Below are 20,917 nucleotides of genomic sequence, written 5' to 3'. Positions count from 1 at the left end.
TATGCAAATTATTGCCCTCTCTCGCTCTCTTCTCTTCTCCCTCTCCCAATCTCTCTCGCCTTTCTCCAATCTCCTCCCTCTCCCAATCTCGCTCGCCAGATATACAAATACATATGTATACCCGTTATATATATACAATTATCTAACCGATATACATATGCATTTCACCTCTCTTCCACTCTCTGCCCTCTCTCCTCCCTCTCCCAATCTCACTCACCATTCTCCTCCCTATAACATGTAGCTACAAATCATAATTAGCAAACTATAACTATGGAGTGTAATTAAGTAATTTTTGAGTGGCGATATGTAAAAGTTCCCCTATAAAAATCAATTTCACTTAAATCATAATTATTATAATAAAATCTAATTATAGAGATTTTTTACTAAGTTTAATAAGTTAGAAAGGAAAAAAAACGAAAATAAGTTAGGATTTGGCAACAAATTTTCAAATATTTTCTACAAGTCATTTTTGGGGTGAAATTTCACTATATATGTGTTTGTCCATAGATTCTGGGAGAAATACTTGACTTTAAAAAAAATATTATTTATATTCATAAGTTCTAAAAATTAATAAAAATACTCATAAGTCTGTATTATCATTTTATAATGAAAATGTTTGGTAAAAAGTCATGACAACGTACATAATTAATATGAATTTGAAAAAAGAGGAAATTATAAACAAAATGAAAATACCATTGATTTGTACCCAAAAATACTACTATTACTACTTGTAATTAGAAGTGACATCGAAGAGCATACTCAGATAAAAATCGTACAAAATATATAAATTTGAGATATTTGTCAAATATGTATTTGCTAAATAATAATAAATTATATAGCAAAACATTAATTTAAAAAAAATCAAATATATTTGTGATCAAACAGCCTGGAAAAACAAAAGTCTAATACTTCAATCTAGGAGAGTCCGAAATCTAAATAAGTCACAAAAAGATAAAAGTGACCAAAATAAGCCACTATTTTAGTAAGTAACTAAAATAGGCTTAGTGGAAGAAAAAAAATCCATTTTATGCAATATTCCAAACGATTTCCGTTAGTCTCATAACGTGTATATTTTAATACATAACAGAACTATTTTTTACACCTTGTAAAACGGAACTATTACTTACACTTTGTAAAGTGTAAGCTTTTCTTACACTTTATAAAGTGGAAGAAAAAACTATGTTTTACAAAGAGAAATATTTTTCACGTTCTCTTTATGAAACTTTTGTTGTGTTTGTCATACAGTTATATTGATTTTGACATATCATTAAAACGGAAAAAATTATTACATTATGTATTTTTATTTTTTTGTTCTGAAAACTCCTCCAAGCTCTATTTAAGGACGTTCAAACATTGTACCTTCAACATCTTTTGTCTTCTATTTTTCTTCATTTCAATCACAAAAAATGTCTTCTAAACCAAAAGTTAGAGTTTTGATTTATTGGGATGGCGAAACTATACATGACGAAAATATCGTTTATTATAATTGTCTTTTCAAACACAATGCTAAATATTTAATTAATGTCAGATATCATAAATTTCTTTCATCAATTTATAAAAGAATGAGTATAAATAGTACTGATTATAATTTGATTATAGTCGAAAAATATCCTACTTCATTTTTGTCACAAGGACAAGTAAATTTTGGAGAGTGGATTATCTATAGTGACGAATCGTTGACCGACTTTTTGAGGGTTCCAAATGACTACATAGATCAAGTTAACACTTATGATACATAATGTAATAATTTTTTCCTTAAACAAAGCTTGGAGGAGTTTTCAGAATAAAAAAATAAAAATACATAATGTAATTTTTTCCGTTTTTATGATATGTCAAATCAATATAATTGTATGACAAACACTGCAAAAGCTTCATAAAGAGATACAATTTAATGCAAAACGTGAAAAATATTCGTCTTTGTAAAACAAAAAATTTTCTTCCACTTTATAAAGTGTAAGAAAAACTTACACTTTACAAAGTGTAAGAAATAGTTCTGTTATATATTAAAATATACCCGTTATGAGACTAACGAAAAACGTTTGGAATATTTCATAAAACGGAATTTTTCTTCCACTAAGCCTATTTTAGTTACTTACTAAAATAGTGGCTTATTTTGATCACTTTTATCTTTTTATGGCTTATTTAGGTTCCGGATTCAATCTAGGACAAGAGTCATTAACACGTAAGATGATAACGATATATTCCAGAATTTTCCAATTTTGATACCCCTAAGTATTCAACTTTTTTTTATTAGGGCCACGAGCCTGCCACACGCCTCGTACAATTGGACTAATCGACAAATCCCACGTGTCACTCCCTCATCGGCTCAAATAAATCGTACTCTACTTGATTACTCTCATCAGCCTTTCTATATACTTATCTCTTGTCAATGCTAATCTCAATATTGAAAATTATCATCTTTCTTATTAGTTTTTCTAAATTCTGAAATAATGGCAGTTTCAGCTACTACTACTCTTATGACTCCATTGAAAACTTCATCGTTATCTTTTTCTTCTGTTTCAAATGTTGTTTTTCCTAAGAAACAATACTTTAAACTTTGTGCAACATCTGATGTTTCACTTACTGGTGTGGTGTTTGAGCCATTTGATGAAGTTAACAAGGATGAATTTATGGTTCCTATCACACCACACACTTCACTTGCTCGACAGAGGTACGCCGACGAATGTGAAGGTGCTATCAATGAGCAGATCAAGTCAGTTCTTTACCTCTTTTCATTTTTCTTTCTAGTGCTTTAGCTATAGAGATGTTATGGTTGTTGGTGTTTGTTCGTTTTAATTTATTCGTTATAGTTTGACTAGAGACAAAGTTTACAGAAAATAAGAAGAAAAATCTTCAAATTTTGTGGTTTTATACTAAAAATGTGTATACCGTATTAAAATGTTTTTCAGATCTGGTGTGCTTAAACATGTTACATGAGATATTATAATTAAAGAGTTACGATTAGAGAAAATGATATTTTTATTGTACTAAAAAGATCGAGAAGTAAAACATATAATTGAAATAGTAAGAGTAAAAACTATTGAAAACAAATAAATAAAATCTCATCTTTCCACAAGTTAAGATTTAGATGAGATGGCACACAACATATCATGATAAGATCTTGGGGTTCAAGTGTCACTGTTAGTTTACCACCCTTAATCAAAAGGAATTTTTAGGTGTTTGTCACATGAAAGAAAAGAATTAAGTCGCACATGAATGAACGTGTTGAAATCATATAGTTAAGTAAATAAAAATATGTTTATCTTTAATAGATTTTTAAGTTTTTAGAGAAGATGACGCACAAATCAGAAACCCCTGTTTCTTTTAGTACTGACATGGATGTATATACTCTGTCTAAACAGTAGAAATTAAATAGATCCAAAAGGGGTAGAGGAAAATCATGGGTATATATATAAGATTAACTTTTATACACTGATAGTGAAAAAGGTCATCTGAAAGATAATTGTGCACAATTATTCATAGAAAGTGAGACTGGTAACCTAGAAAATAAGACAAGTTATCTGCTATAACAAGTTAAAATATAATGATGGCGTAAAAATATTTTCTCTATACATATATATAAGTTAAATTGTTTTGCTGATTGAGTTCATTGTGTATTTGATTGCAGTGTGGAGTACAACATTTCGTATGTATACCACGCCATGTTCGCCTACTTTGACAGGGACAACGTAGCTCTAAAAGGCCTCGCAAAGTAATGACTAGAAAATCGTCAATCTCCTTGTACTATATTTTCCATATTTTTCAGTGTTCATATGTTAATGGAGAAATTTTGTATCAGATTCTTCAAGGAGTCAAGTGAAGAAGAAAAGGAACATGCTGAGAAGTTAATGCATTATCAGGTCCCCTTGCACAATCATAAAATTTGAAAAGCACACTATACTCCCTCTGTCTCAATTTATGTGACATATTTTCCGTTTTAGTACATCTCAAAAAGAGTGTTGCATTTCTATAATTGCAAATAATTTAGATTTACACTTCCCCTTTTGCTGTTAATGAAATGATTTATAGTCACATAAATGGTCGGAAGTTTATTTTTTTTGCTTCTTATGAATAACAGAACATCCGAGGAGGAAGAGTGAAGCTACATTCTATTATGATGCCTCCTTCTGAATTTGATCATGTTGATAAGGGAGACGCGTTGTATGGTTAGTTTTCTTGCATTCTTGTACGAGCATTATAACTTTTTGAGTCAATAATGTGCCCCTTCAAACACATCCGATAAAATTGGAACGATACAGAAAAGATAATCATAACTCCATCACAAGAATGACACGCACAAATTAAGAAATGATCCAAATTTAAGTCAATATTATCAACTCTTATCTGTTTGTGATGCAGCAATGGAACTGGCATTGTCCTTGGAGAAGTTAACAAAGGAGAAACTTTTGACCCTGCATAGCGTAAAAACGTCTTCTTTTCTCTTCATATCAGAGATAATTTCAAGTGTCCAATTGCCTAAATGGTATCCTTTGCTTATGCTTAACCTTCATTCTTGATTAACAACAGGTGGCTGATCGAAACAATGACTCCGAAATGCAAGATTTTGTTGAACGCGAATTTTTGGCCGAGCAGGTAAATTGGATTGTTAACAATGAAGGATCCTTTGCTTATTCTTACACTTTAGTTTCTAATGAGTGCATTATTATGCTCTTATTTTGGCAGGTTGAGGCTATTAAGAAAATTGCAGAATATGTAAGTCAGCTAAGGAGGGTTGGAAAAGGACATGGTATGATTCATCCTCTCCAACTTACTATTCCCCTGTTTTAATTTGTCAGACTAAAAGATTAAAGAACATTTTGGTACATTTCACATATCTTTGGTTTAAGAATGACACTTGATTCAGAAGTCCTTTTTATTTTCTTAAATTGCGTGTCAAGTCAAAACCAACCAAACAAATTGAAACAGAGTGAGTAATAACTAAATTTCACACTGTTTTAGACTTAACTAAGTAATATCCCTACCTAATATACTAAAAATAATATATTTCTTTTTTACTTACAGGAGTGTGGCACTTTGATCAGATGCTTTTACATTAATATACATAATGGTGCAGCTTGAAGGTCCCCCAGTTCAGGCTCCTTTTATCTTTAGATTGTAAGTCTTTACTATATATGTTGTTGTCCAATAATGTAATACATATTTATGTTACTTCAAATTCAAGTCATGTATAGGCTTGATCCTAGAAGATTAATATGTCAGCTTGCTTTCAAGAAATAAAAGTTGTTTGATGAGGAATTAAAACCAGAGCTCTCGTCTAGCTAAGTTTGCTAGTTTATTGCTAAGTAGATGTAATCTTTACAAAAGGTGTTAAGACCTTGTTGAAGAATGAAGGGTGGTGTCCTTATAAGGCTTGCACAATCCTTCTCTGTTTAAGCTAGCTTTTGGGGAATGAGTTTGGACCAAGACCTAATTTGACAGACCTCTCGACAACTCCTATACCTATAGAAATATATAAAAGGGCCGTCAAGGGGGTTGAAATCTCAATAGAACTAAGCAAATCAGCAAATTAAAAGAGTTGAAGCTTTGGGATTGATCAAACGAATGGCGAAGGGAAGCAAGTTTGTCCACCACTTGGAATATATATATGTTGGAATTGAACATCTGTGTGACCATGTACAAAAGAACAACTTAAGAAGAAGCCAAATATGGACGAAAATGAGGATCCCAAATTGCAAAAGCAATAGGTCTTATAAGTACAGAGTGGATCATGTATCCACAATTCAAAAGTTCCTTACCAAGCTACACAAAGGACATTCTAGTTATGACTTATGACTCCACCAACTATGAGTAAAGACCTTACCATAGTCAATACGAGCCCTCACCGTCCATCCATTGCACGGTGATGGAACAGAGGACATAATCAAAACAACTCGATGATGTCTAAGCAAACTTGTATCGAATTTATACTTACCAAGGTCTCAATTCCTATGAGAAAGAAACAAGCACATTCTATATGTACTAAACTCTAATTTTGTTATAAAATCTCCAGAAAAAAGGCCTTTTCTTGCATTTGGTTTCATTGACATTGGAGTGAATCATCTCCCACATAACTTGTATATCATTGTATCCTGCACAAGCCTCCATATCCTTGTAAAGATTCACCAATCCACTTCTACTCCCTGTCATTACAAACCATCAAATTAACCTTAAGATGTGACAAAAAAAAATCAAAATTTTCAATGAGTGTACTATACCTTTATTTCTAACAGTAAGAAAACTGCATTTAGTTGAAAACAGAAATGAGTTCATGAAGTTGAAGCTCTTAGTAGGAAGTAGAAATGAGCTATTGAAGTTGAAGCAGAGGCAAGTTTTCCTCATTTCCTTTTCTACACAAACCATCTCTTTGACCTTGCTAGTATTTATATGTCATGAATAATGATTACAGTGGCATAGCCACATGTAGTGAAGGATGGTCAGTTGAACACTCTTTGTCGAAAAATTATATTATATATATGTATATAGAAAATTATATACGTCAAAAATTATTTTTCATACATATATATTATATCTGGATCATTTTAACAGAATTTCTGATTTCGTCACTGATAATGAGTACTCTCTTTTCATATATGTTAATATTTTAAAAGAAGAAGATCCAAAAAGGATTAGACAAAGTAGAAAACAACATCGAATAAGATGGAAAAGTCTTTTAAGTTCACACAAATTATACTTAAACTTTCTATTAATAAAATTAGAAAATCTTATAAATAGTTTAATAGTACTTATTGAGATTTAAAAAAAATTGAAAAAAAATATCTGAATATTTGAGGGAAGGAAATAGACATGTTGAGTAGGCAGATTTTTTTTGGATTTTTGTTTTGCTACTTATTATTTTGATCAAAGATTCCACGTCCTATTGTTTCTTAAGGTGGTGATTAATGGGACCCTGGTCAAACGGTTTGTTGGCTTTTCTTTTATTTGCTTCCTTGATTTCTTTAGTTTTTGCATTTTTATTTGATTGACCATTAATCTTTATTTGCTTACATTGTTTTTTCTAAATAATAATTATTTTTTAAAAAAAAAATTGTACATAATCCTTGGCTCACCAAGAAAGAAAAAGATGTCAGATGATCAGGGCATCAGAAACTTGTACTCTTATATATATGCCGTTAATGTGACACTCTTTTTTTTCGTCTTTTAAATAAATAACATTCATATTTTGAAATTATTTAACTTTAAACTTTTTAATTTATTCTTTATAACATATTTTTTTAAGTCATAGAAATATAATGACATGTTTAAGTGGACAGATGCTATAAGTTCTTAGTGCTCTTAAGTTTCACGTATTAATAATCATCAATTTTATGTGCTTGTGATCAAACAAGATTAGAAGAATCAAAGTGACTGAAATTTAAATCTTCTTCCTATGATGTTCATAATTATTATATGTATCGTGAAGTCATAAATTTCGGTAAGTATATTTAAGAAGTAATTTATAACTAATATATTTTTCTCGACGAATGATATTTAACAAGCTATTTTTTTGACAAATAATATTCAATTGTCTACTCTTCGTATGTACTTTTTTTTATAACTAACCACTCTTTGTATATATTTTTTTGATAAATAATATTTAATTGACCACTCTTCGTTTTATATGCCACTTGTCAGAGTAATGCATGTGGACTAACCAGTTCTTGTAATGTATTGAGCAGGAAATGCTTGGATTGACATTTAACCAACTCGTTTACTTACTTTTACCCAAAATTATGTTCTTATTCGGTTTGGTATACTGGAAAGGGAAAATGTGCTGCTTCTTAATTACGAAACCGTCAAAAATGCTTTTAAATATGCAAAAATGGAATAAATTGCTCTTTGTTAATCATTTGATCCAAAAATTTCTCTATCATTAATAATGTATCTCAAAAATGTCCTTGTCTTTATTAGTTTGATTCAAAGATGCTCTTAATGGAGTATTATTTAATTGGGTCGAAAAAATCATTTTTTTGAAGTATAAAATACAAAAATTTCATACATTTGAGGTTAATTACATCATATCCCAGATGTTTCCCCAATTACAAAAATCTCGATTTGTCATTGCTCTCAGATACATTATATTAATTCCTTGGTTGTCCGATACATTGCAAAAGATTCATTAATTAGTGGGAGGAATGTATCCGAGAGGGGATAGGTATGGATCCAATTGGGGATTTTTGTAATTTTTAAAAGCATGACATGCTTATGTAGTAGTTTTAATATTTGTCTTATTGTCTATCCTAATACGTTTAAAATTCAATCAAAACAATTTATTTAACAAAAAAAAAATACAAAAAGAAGAGAAGCAAACGATAAGAATGAACCAAAAATGAAAAATTAAACCGCCTAATTTTCATAAGGAAATGACATATGACATCATAATTAAATAAACAAAATGCAATCATAGAACACTTATATCGTCATCAAATAAATAAGTTATGTTTGTTAAGACATTTCTTTTTTCTATAGAGGTTCCTCGATTAACTTGAGCATATTGAATCTCATCTTAGTAGCATTTGGTTGTTCTCTTTTCTAATCTTCTTTACCACAACTTTGTTACACTCTTGATCAATTTGAGATATGGTTATTAAGAACCTTATTGGGAATAGAGCCCTAGACTTTTCTCGATCATGAACAAGACATTGTGATTTGATGCACATGTATCAATTCGGATCGTAAACCATAATAATACTTATACGAATCTGAAATTTATAATTCGTGAGAATCGTCATCACGCTTTATATCAGATTTTTAGTAGTATGTTTTATGAGTATTTTCTAAAAAAGTTAGAGTTTTGCATGAAAATTGATAAAGTATGCTAAACACTAAAAATAGTTTATATCATATAATCATAACAGGAATTTACATCACATGTTAAGACCCTCATGGTTAACTCTAGATACTTCAAAACAATCCAACCTAGCTTTCGATTGCCCACTAATATTAATTAGACAATTTAAATGCAGTCAAGCAATAGATATGAGATGCTTTTAAGAAAAATAATCAAATTAAGAGTTAAAATTTCAATTGTCTTGTAATCGATATGCAAAGCTATCTTGAAATTTCGAACTCCGCTTAAACAACCTTCAATGACATTAAATGCAATATGAAAGCAATCTCAAATGTTTGACAAACTTTAAGATATTATGTTGCCTTAACTTTTTCTTCAACAGATTCAAAATCAACAACAATAGTATCAAGAACATCAGTAATAGAGCCAAACATACTAAAAAAGTTCTTAAAAGATTTATAATGTGAACCCACCGAGTATTGACAACTCTAGCAAGACCAAGTTCTTGATTCAATCCCGTACCACTTTCAACTTCACCCATATCAACTGCCTCTTGAACACTTTTTGCTTGAGATTCTCGAAGTTCATCCATACGTTTAAAATAACCTCCCACTACATTTAAGAAATTAGAAACCAACAATACAAGTTCTCTAACTTGAAGGCATTTTTTAGATACCCCAACAAGAGCTAACTAAAGTTGGTGAGCAAAACAATGAATTGCATGAGCTGATCTACTTTCTTGTTGAATCAAAACTTTAAGGTCACTTAAACGCCCTTGCATGTTGCTAGCTCCATCATAGCATGCCCCCGTATAAAAGATAAACTCAAATAATGTTGCGCAAGATAGTTAACAATAGCTTATTTCAAACATAAAGCACTAGTATCATGAGCATGAATAATTCCTATGAACCGCTCTCTATCAACATAATGCAAAACAATTGTCATTTGCTCCTTACGTGATATATCACAAGATTCGTCAACTTACAATGCAAAATAGTCACCATTTAGATCCTCCATAATAGCTTTAATTGTTTCAAGCTTACATGCAGTATCCTTTTGAATTTTATGAAAAGTCAATTAGTCATTTTTTGGAGTCTTTTTCAACACAAGTTCACTAATTTTATCACACCGCTTCGCATACCATGAAAGAATTTCAAGAAAGTTACCTTTGTTTAGCGATGATTCGTCTTTACGATGTCCACGAAATGTCAATCCTTGATTCAAGAGAAGTCTCACCACTTCAATTGAAGCCTTTAAACAAATTTTGTGCTCAAGCTTGATTTGATTGGATAGCTTAACAAATGCGGCTTGAATTGATTGTTCTTGTCGCATTAGATCTTCACACTTCTTCTTTGCCTGATTGTGAGCACTGTTTGACTTACCAATATGTGTATCTAATCTTTTCTTTTTGTGCCAACTCTTGAACCCTATACTTGAAAATGCTTCACCTCCACCTGGATGAACGCTTTCATCTTGAAATAAATAACACACAAACAATAAGTTGCATTTTCAGTCACACTATACTCTAACCAATCATGATATTTTTTAAACCATTTGCGATTAAAACGACGTTTTGATCCATAAATATCACTTTGAGGAAACTCACAAATTTCAGGTTGATAAGGACCTCTTTGGATATATGCTCTTCTAATCTCATCACGTTTATCCGGATGATAATCTATCTAATGTGTATTCTTTACTTTGGATGTGCCGGTAAAGAATTCAAATCTACTCCTTAATTCGATCTTTTAGCAGAATGATGAGTTTCTTCTAATTGGTTCAAGTTTTCTTACACTCGTGGAGCATTTTGAGCTCATGAACTTGATAGTGGCAACTTGGAGGATATAAGAGAGAAAAATCTCTTCATTTGATACTCAACATGTATTACCAAATTAAAATTCTAATTAGAAAGTAATAAAACAAAGCATTATTAAATAAATGAAATTTCAATTTATCATTATAAACTAAGAAGATTAAAAAAATATTATGAATGATTTCATTTTCTTCTCATTCAACATTTAACAAATAAAAACAAAATATTAAATAAAACAATTATAACCTTAATTTCAGAATCAAATACATAGAAATATACCTAATATTATTTGTGAATTTTCATTGATTTTAGAATGATAGGAATTTTTTTTAGTTGAAGAAATAAAAAATAACCAGAATATATATATATATATATATTTCAGAGCAAAAACCAAACTTGATGAATATTGACTATTGATGCGAGATTTGAGAGACGGAGAGAGACTTTTTCCTTCAATAAAAATATATGCTCAAATTTTTGGGGATGAAAAGCAAGAGAGGCTCAAGAAGTGTTCAACAAAGAAGAAGACAAAGAGTTTTTAGAATTGAGAATAATAGGGATTAGTACCTTTTTAGTTGAGTTTTTTTTTTTAAAAAAAAACTAAAAACAAAAAGGATAAAAGTTGTTGACTATTGGACTTTTAAATGTAAAAGTAAAAGGATGTTGTACTTTTTATAGTTTCTAAGAAACTAAAAGGATAAAAGTTAAACCTAGATAGAGGACAAAAGTTAAACTTAGATAGCGGACAAAAGTGTGTGGACATTTTATATATTAAAAACATGAATTAAAACTAAAATGTGGCAATAAGAATTCGAACTCGGGTTGGCTGGAAAAATTGAACCCTCTTCACCACACGGCGAAGGGTCACACTTGTGTTAGTGGGGTCAAAAGTTAATATATACATATAAATTTTTAAAAATTGATTAAATATACATATATATACGATGCTATTTTTCAATGAAGTGGGTTCATATGATCCCACTTGACCCACTGTAGGTCTGCCCCTGCAAGATACATAACTCTTAGATTTTACTTTATATATTTTACATTGGTATCAGAGCCAAGTTACAACAATAAGCTAAAATGTATTCACAAATACATTAATAACAATCCATAAAAGAAGTAGTCACACATTGAAACTATCATTGTAATACATTATCTCTTTCAAAATAATAAAACAAAAAGGTACAATAACTAGTAAAAGATATCACTTGTTTTTTTTTTCATTATATATTTTAAACGGAAAAACAAAAAAAGTACTACCATCTTTAAAAAAAAATATTTTTCAAAAAAATAGTAGTGACTACTCTACCTTTAATATAAATAAATAATATAAAGTACTGAATGCTCTTTTCAAGAACTAACTTTGTGAAAGTATGAAAAATACAGTATTTTGTCACTATTCATTAGAGTCGTCAATATGGGCTAGGCCTGTTGGGCCGGCCTGGCCTAACTCGGGATTTAATAGGGATGGGCTAAAAATTTTGGAGCCCATTTAAAAAAAGGGCTTTTTAGCCCGGCCTGAATAAGTCTGCTGATTTGTGGGGCTTGAGAAATATAGGTAGGGCCGGTCCGTGGGCTAATACAAATTAATTAAAAATATAATATAATATTAAAATTTAAAATTAAAGAGATCTAAACTCAAAATCTATTTAAAGTTTTTTAGGAAATCACTAAGTATAGAAGTTGCATCCACCATGAAAATGTCCAAACACTTGTTGCTACTCAAAACTGGTTACATGGTTTTTCTCAAACTGGTAATATATTTTTGTGTACATTTAAATATTATAATTCTCAATTTAGTTATTTTTTAATAATTAACTAATTGAAACCGCATATAAATGCATATGAAAATGTAAGATGTTAAGACAACCTTCCCACAAGTTGATTCAAATATGCTTGATGAAGATGATCATGAAGTGTTAGATACGCCATAGGTTTCATGAAGTGTTAGATACGCCATAAGTTTCATAATTTTTTAAGGAGTTTATTTTTTACATTTTTATGGTTGGAATATTGTCATATTTTTTGTGTTTTATTGTGATCATTGCAAAACAGTTAGGTTAATATTTCTATTTAGATATTTATACTTTATTTGAAAAAAACTTAATAAATATTATAAAGATAATTTTATTTGTGGATTTGATTAACAAGTAGTAACATTAACAACATGTAATATTGTTTTATCGATATTTATGATAATATTTTTAAATTATAATTTATAATTTAATTTAATAATTATAAAAAAATATATAACTTTTTAAAAAGTGGGCTGGCCCGGCAAGCTTGTAGCGCACGTACTTGTGGGTTGGGCCGACCCTTTTTTGGCCCACACCAAAAATGGGCTAGCCTGGCCTGGCCCGTAAAATGTCAAAGCCTGTAAGGGTTAGCCCGAATGGGGTGGGCTAGCCCATATTGACAGCTCTACTATTCATGAAGAAAAGGAAAAATTACAAGAAACTGACCCTTGAATCAATGACAAAAAATCCAAAAATAACTACACATATGCATCGCCTATAAGTTATGAAGTCTGTAAGTATTGAGTCATGGCCACCCATGTGGATCGATCCAATCCGACCCGATCCAAGAAGTTGTCTAAGAATAATTATCAACCCCTCTTATTTGAAAAAAGATGAGAGAACAATTATCAAACTGGTAAACTTCTCAACCCCTCTTTATAAAAAGAATTTTAAAGGACAACAACGTGAAAAAAAAAATCAAAAAAAAATGTGTAACGTCCCGCCTTAAAAAGAGCTAGAAATAGAAAGAACTAAATTGGAAAGAGTCAAATTAAAAATTTTGGCAAGTGAAGCTAAGTTATGAGTTTGGGTCAACTTCAAACTACCATAACTTTCAGTACATGATGAGTTATGTGGCCCATAAGATATCAAATGAAAGGTCTTGGAATCCTCTTTTCAACACCACCGAGTTTGCTAAATTTTGAGTTTGGATCAGAGAGATATGGTCATTTGAAAATCTACATGTCCAGTTAAGGAAAGTTACCCGGATTTAAGAGGGGCATTTTGGTCTTTTTCTTACCCCTTCAGCTTAAAATGAATTTTGGTAATATTTAGGGGTCTAAACTGATTTGGTTCAGTTTTACAAATCCTAATTTACGCTAGGATTTTGAGAGGAGTTCAAGAAGAGGAGAAAATGAAAAAAGTCAAGGCGTTCTTCAAGTTTTCTTGCGAATCAAAGATGTTTCGCCAAGGGTTTAACCCCTAAGAGGTATGTGAGTTCTCATAGTGTTGGGTTCGTTCTCCCACACGCCAATCATGTTATTTTCAGTGCAATTTTGTTCTTGAAGTTGAAGAATTTGGGTTCTTGATGAGTTTTCTTGAAGTTTCATTTGTAATCCTGATTATTGAGGTTTTGATGAATTCTTGAGATAAGTGTTAGTAGTTTGAGGGTTGTTTTGAGTAGATTATCATGTTCTTATGATGGATATTTGAATCTAAGTGAGTTGGGAAGAAACCATTTGATTCTAGGCAAAATTGGGGTTAGAAAATGAGAAAGAAAATTCGTCAAGAAATTCTGGGCAGGGTGTTGCACGATTTAAGACCTATTTATTGGTTAGTGGGCTGATTTTATGAAACTCATATTTTACCTTTTATTTTATTTTACTTTTTAGAATCTCAATCACAATTATATTTGGATATGTTCCTTTAATAAATATCTCACTTTTCTCTCTCTCTTGTTAACCTTATAGAGAAGGAATATCATTGTTCCATTCTCTTTTTTTCTTGGTATTGACTCATTGTTGCACTCTTTTTTCCTCCTTTTCAATGTCATCTTTATCAAGGACATGTTTTGTATCTCCTTCTTGAAAATATGCATTAACAAATTACTTTCATTCTTTTTGTTTCTTTTCAAAATCATCTCTTACAACACAGAAAAAAATTCCTTCTTGAAAAAGATTGATTATGAGTAAGAAAGTTATTTTTGATAATAATCTCCGAAAGAGTCCTCGTTTGATGAAGTCTAATACCGATTTCAACAGTTGCATCATATATCACTCCTTTAATTTTGAATTACACATACATTCTTGCGTCAAAAGTTCATAATTAGTTACACACAAATAACAGTGTAAATAGAATTACAGTTTAATTAATATGGTAACATGAATTTAGTAAACTCTTCAAACTGATATTTGTGTATTGATATAGTTTATGATACAGAATAATATAATTAATCTATTGATTTAAATGTTGTGCAAAATTAGTATAAATTATATTATTGAATGGGTATAAACCTATTGTTTTTCTTACGGTGTATATAAGGGTTACAAGTTTGTGTACACTTCAAACTGGTATACAATGTATGATATACACCATCATTTGCACCACAAAATAACCAAACAATATCAGCTAACAAACTAACCATTGTCATATAACAAACAATACTAAATTTTCATGCTTAATCAAAATAATTTATAAAATTCATTTATATTTGTTGTTAATTTTGATTTCGCTATATGACTAATACCATCATATACAAAACTATTGTTGAATTAATTTTTAATCGAATAACACGATAAATAACATAAAAAAAATAATACAACATAACAGATTCGTGTATATATAATATCTAATAATATTAACTACTCCAACACATACACCACAAACCAAAGAACCTATGTATCTAAGATATATCGACTACATCAATACATAAATCACTAATTAATCAATAATTTAACTATAGGCGAGTACCTATGTATGGTGCAAATTAATTGAGAACGTTATGATCTATGTTGTACAGATCAAGACCAAAAAACACCAATCACCAAAGTTATAACAATATATGTTTATAAAAAAAGATCAACAAAATACTTTTAAAATATCATAATCCAAGCAACTACTAAGGTGAATATCTGTTACATCCCATCTTCCGTCATGCCGAATTAAAATTGAGAAAATGTTTATATTTTTCATTGAACACACTTTCAGAACAGAGGAGGTACAGAGTTTGATTTTGATTAGAGTTATGAGAGAGAAGCATTAACTATATCTAAGATATTTGTGGAAGGTAAATAAGAGAGGGGAAGAAAATTAAGGAATTAAAATATGTTCAAATAATAAATCGTGGGTTGTCATGATCTATTTTTTGTTTTTTTTTTAAAAAAAAAAATATCTTTTTTAAAAATTATTTTACTGTGTTTTGTAAAAAAAAATCTATTGCTATGTTGGTGAAAAGTAGAACTGGTGTTATATAGTGATTATTTAGGTGCTTATTTTGTATAATTAGATTTTTGTTTCCTAAAGAAAAAAATACCAACTTCTTTTCAAGGAACAACTTTTCAGAAAAGCATGAAAAATACTTTCACAATTTTCTTTTCATTCAACGTTACGTTCACAAGTCTTATTAAAAATACAATACTCCTTTTAAAAGACTATTTTTGAGGAAAAGTAAAAGGTACTTTTACAAGACCCAACAAAATACATAATTTAACAATAAATATATTTAACACAACTTAAATTGGCACGAATTGGCACAACTCCGTTTTTTCAGATTATTTTCATAATTAGAGGGGGTTGGCAAGGATGGATCGGTACATTCATTTTTTATTTGCACCCAAAATGTCCTTTAAAATTTAATCCACTAAAAGTAACTCCTAAATCACTACTTTATTTTTCAAAACACTGCCCAAGGATTACAATCCCAAAAAATAACTCTACCCAAGAAATAACTTGTCAAAATCCGAACGGCTGCGCAGAAATTGATGTGCGAGGATTTTACTTTTTGAATAAAATAATATATGGGTCCTACCTTTCTCAACTTCATTTATTTCTTTCTTCTCTCCTTTTCTCCTCACCTTTTTTTTTGTTGCATTTCTTCCCTTTCACTTTATTTTAATTCTCTTTTATATAAATTTTTCAAATCAATTTTTTAGTCGTGAAATTTATTTATCTAATTATTTTTATTTTATATACATACCTTTCAGATACATTTATATTATTTCAACTTATTTAATCATATCAGAAATATAAGAAAGAAAAATATCGGAGGAAATTATAAGATGTAAAATTAAATATTTATCTACAAGGTGAAAATCTAAATAGTCAATCAATTAAATTATCAAAAATAGTATTTGATATGTGTAGACTATAATCTAATTTTTATCTAATTATATCTAAAACAATTATGCCATCCTTATGATCCTCCAAGACGTGATGTAACGATCCGTTAGGCCGTTTCGAATACTAGAACTATTTTGACTATTACCATAAATTTTAAATGATAATCTTGAACTAGTGGTGTAACTACGATTACTTAGTTAGTGATATTTATTAAATAATTAATATTTAGTTGATTGTAAATGGGCCAAGGGTGAAATTTAGTTAATACATTATACCACTTGACCCATAGTTATGGAAAAATCACACCATATACACATTTAAGAGACAATATTACGAGTTTTAAACCTACTCTTAAAAAATACTTACTTATAACAGTTTAATTACGAGTTATAACATATCAATTAAATTTAACTTTATTTAAAAAATCAATTAAAATTTACTTTATTAAATGATTAATCTTTTTATATTTTTATATTATTAATTATTTAATTATATTGATTGAAATTCCTTTTATATAATTAATAGGTGAGAGAAATAATATTAATGAGAGAGAATCAATTTATAATTATCTATTACACCTTTTAAGATATTTTTTAACTTATTCAAATAACTTTTATTTATTAATGACTATTGGGGCCTTTAATTTTATTTTTTTAAAATAAATTTATCACCATATATTTTAACATGTAATTTTCTCTCTCTTTAATCTATCTCTTTTTTTGCTTTTCTTGATGTTTTTTTATTTTAAATTTTGATATTGTTTTTTTCTAATCTGATTTTTTTAGAATTAAGAATTCTATATTTTGAAAATTTGATTTCGTTTTTATTTTAATTAATCTAAAACTTGATTTCTTGAGAAAAAAACCGTTTTACTTAAGTTTTGAACTTGTTTTTGGTGTGTTTTTCTATATCTAAAATACTGTTTTGTTGGTGAATAAGTATATTTAATTCTGAAATTTGTTGATAGATATAGATAATATGAGATCATAAAAATCTTTTAATAAAGGATTTCTTAAGTTTTAGCTTAAATATGATTTAAAAAAATCACACTTGAATACGGAATATAAATTGAAGAGAGGAAAATATAGAACTTGTTATTAATTATTGCAGTTTTAGTACTTTTTAATTACATGTTTTTTATTTTTGGGTGATGTATATTTCTTTTGCTACAATTTCTGACAACAATATATAATATGCATTGTTTTACAACCAGATTTATTCTTCCCGGATTTATACCCGTTGGATACTAATTTTATACATTTTTATTTTTTGTCTTTGATCTAAAATTTCAAGTTGGATACCAAGTGTATATAAATTGGATAAAACATTAACTTGTTTTAGATTGTCTAATTAGGTTGAAATATCAGTTACATTTTGTTTTTTTGCATTTTCAAGTGGGATAACTGTTGGATACCAATTGAATACAACATTAACTTGTTTAGGTTGTCTAATTTGGTTGAAATCTCAACCACATGTTGATTTTTCAATTTTCCAATGGGATATCAATTCAATACTAAATTTATACAAATTTGGATACAATATTAACTAGTTTTGCGTTGGCTTATTTTACAGTTTGAAATCTCAATTACATTGTTTTTTTTTTTCAATTTTACCACTTGGGACGTCAGTTGGATACCAAATGTATATCAATTTCATACTAAGATTTGACTTAATTTTTCCAGTCAATATCAATCGCATACAAACATTACCTATTTTTTGAGTATACATTTGAAAAACACTGAATACACAAATGGCTAACTAGCACACATAATAAATATTCTGAAATTATAATTCGTTAACTTAAAAGACAAAATAAATCAAAACATGAGTGCCACAATAAAACAACCAAATCAAAATAAAAATAAATTATGTCTTTTTTTCAGAAGGGTAATTTGAACATATCTTCCTATTGTGTTCCTCTCGACAACATGTACTGCACGTAATCTTAGACCTCTTGAATTTCACATCAGCAAACCATTTACAAGTTGTGGTCTCCCTACAGTTCTTTTTTAACCAGGCGACAACAATTTTTGCTCCGACACTTTTTGAATTGCATATTTTCTGTTTCATCATAAATTATTGTGTCAATATTGTATCATACAAAAGTACAAATAACTTTTATACATATGTTATATCAATATACAAATTTCATACCATTTTATGCTTACAAAATTCATACAAAAGTAAATATACATATGTTATTTTAAAACAATTTCATATGTTATTATAGAGTATAAAAGTAAAAACACATACTTTATATCAGTATACAAATTTCATACAATTCTTATTCATACATTTCTTACCTATTTCATGCCAAAAGTTATCAATTATTCATACCAGGATCATGCCACTAGAATACCAAAATAATTCCAACTTACAAATATTAATTGTCATTTCTTTAATAAACAATATACCAAATTCATTACATTATTATTCTCAAAATTCATTACAATATAATGCCAAAAAAAAAAATTCAATCAAACCAAAAATCGTACCAAAACATTATCGATTGTCATACATGCTTGGTAGTATAATAACAAATTCCAAAGAAAAAATTGTCTATTTTTTAACCAAAAATATACCCAAAAAATAAATGCGTCAGACAAATAATGAACAAATTCAATGTTCATACCAAAATATAACATTATACATTTTTTTAAAAACGCCATAATTCAAATTATTATACACAACAAAAAATCTGAAATCAGTATACAAATTCCATACAATTAATTGAAAATACTTAAAATAACCTTGAAACTATTTGAATTTTGTAAAGCTAATTATTCTAAATCGTTTGAAAATTAAGAGGCTCAAAAACTAATTATTATCGGGGGTCAAAATTGGGTGTCAACGATAAGTCGTCACTTTTTCACAGCAGAATCATGCCACTATAATACCAAAATAATACCACTTTTAACTATTAATTGTCATTTATTAGCCAAATAGTATATGAAATTCATTCAAGTATAATTCTAAAATCGTACCAACATGGTATAACCAATATACCAAATTCAAATAAATTTTATGTAATTTTTTAACCAGAAACATACAAAAGAAATGAATGTTCAAACAAAAATCTATACCAATTTCAAACAAATTTTATGTAATTTCAAAAGTGAATATTCATACCAAAAACACCATAATTAAAACTATTATTCACAAACAAAATCTTAATATATTTTTTTCCAGAATCACTATTCATAAATTTTTTGAACGTTTGGTTTGTATTACAATACAAATAAAAAATCGCAAAGAACACTAACCTGAAGGATCCATCTACCACCATGTTTTATTAATACTAATAAGAAGCCGTCCAGAAAATAAGATTATTAAATAAAAACGAATATGAATTAGATGAGAGTGACAAGACTTCTGGAAAAAAATCGAAGAGAGAGAAACGTGAAAGAAAATGGATGAAATCACAATTTTTAATGGGTAAATCACTTAGATATGCTATATTGAGAAAATATTTACCATTTATGACTATAATTTCTTTTTAACTAAATCTATCAGTTTCATGGAATTAAAATTGTACAACTTCGGACCTATTTTCTTTCCTATTTATTCGTCTCTTTCTCTACATATGATTTCTCCTTCTTTTTTTTTTCTTCTTCTTCTTCTTCTTCAAATTTTTAATTCAAATAACTATCTTTAAATATTCATCTCTTCAAATCGATTTATACCCATGAGATCATTGTCTTGTCTTTCGTTAGTTACGTTTTCCATTCATTCTTAATTCTCTCTTCTTATTCAACTTTAATACTGTGTAATACAATTTTAATGCAAATTTAATTCATTTTGAAGTTTTTTGATTTATTTGTTACTATTGGATACTTAATTAATTCATTATTGATATAACTTATAGTTTAATTCAGTTTATAGATCATTGTCTTGTCTTTCGTTAGTTACGTTTTCAATTCATTCTTAATTCTCTCTTTTAATTCAACTTTAATACTATGTAATACAACTTTAATGCAAATTTAATTCATTTCACATTTTTTTAATTTGGTACTATTGGATACTTCTTTAATTCATTATTGATACAAGTTTAATTAACTCTAGAGATCATTGTCTTGTCTTTCGTTAGTTACGTTTTCCATTTATTCTTAATTCTCTCTTCTTATTCAACTTTAATACTGTGTAATACAATTTTAATGCAAATTTAATTCATTTTGCAGTTTTTGATTTATTTGTTACTATTAGATACTTGTTTAATTCATTATTGATACAAGTTTAATT

General features: G+C 28.8%; 1 protein-coding gene and 1 long non-coding RNA gene across 3 annotated transcripts; one reads left to right on the top strand and one right to left on the bottom strand.

Annotated features, from left to right (window-relative positions):
* Positions 1–2,390: 2,390 nt before the first annotated feature.
* On the top strand, positions 2,391–7,846 carry LOC102577652 (ferritin-3, chloroplastic). 2 transcript variants are annotated; one of them, XR_001475033.1, is made up of 9 exons: positions 2,391–2,713; positions 3,629–3,712; positions 3,800–3,860; positions 4,079–4,166; positions 4,360–4,421; positions 4,528–4,593; positions 4,684–4,747; positions 5,023–5,115; positions 7,677–7,846. XR_001475033.1 is itself a non-coding variant. In XM_006359493.2 (8 exons), the coding sequence occupies exons 1-8, from the start codon at positions 2,451–2,453 to the stop codon at positions 5,055–5,057; spliced, it is 723 nt and encodes a 240-aa protein (XP_006359555.1). In that variant the 5' UTR covers positions 2,391–2,450; the 3' UTR covers positions 5,058–5,265. The 2 variants fall into 2 exon arrangements, 1 of the variants encoding a protein (XP_006359555.1); XM_006359493.2 differs by lacking the exon at positions 7,677–7,846 and having other exon boundaries at positions 5,023–5,265.
* LOC107063052 (uncharacterized) lies at positions 5,293–6,453 on the bottom strand. Its single transcript, XR_001475034.1, has 2 exons — positions 6,216–6,453; positions 5,293–6,140 (listed from the first exon to the last, which is right to left on the bottom strand). It is a non-coding gene; the product is annotated as an uncharacterized lncRNA (long non-coding RNA).
* Positions 7,847–20,917: the final 13,071 nt, after the last annotated feature.

This window comes from Solanum tuberosum, unplaced genomic scaffold, assembly GCF_000226075.1.
Source record: "Solanum tuberosum cultivar DM 1-3 516 R44 unplaced genomic scaffold, SolTub_3.0 scf00293, whole genome shotgun sequence".
In the NCBI taxonomy this organism is placed as follows: Eukaryota; Viridiplantae; Streptophyta; class Magnoliopsida; order Solanales; family Solanaceae; genus Solanum; species Solanum tuberosum.
This window is presented reverse-complemented; position numbering and strand designations above follow the sequence as displayed.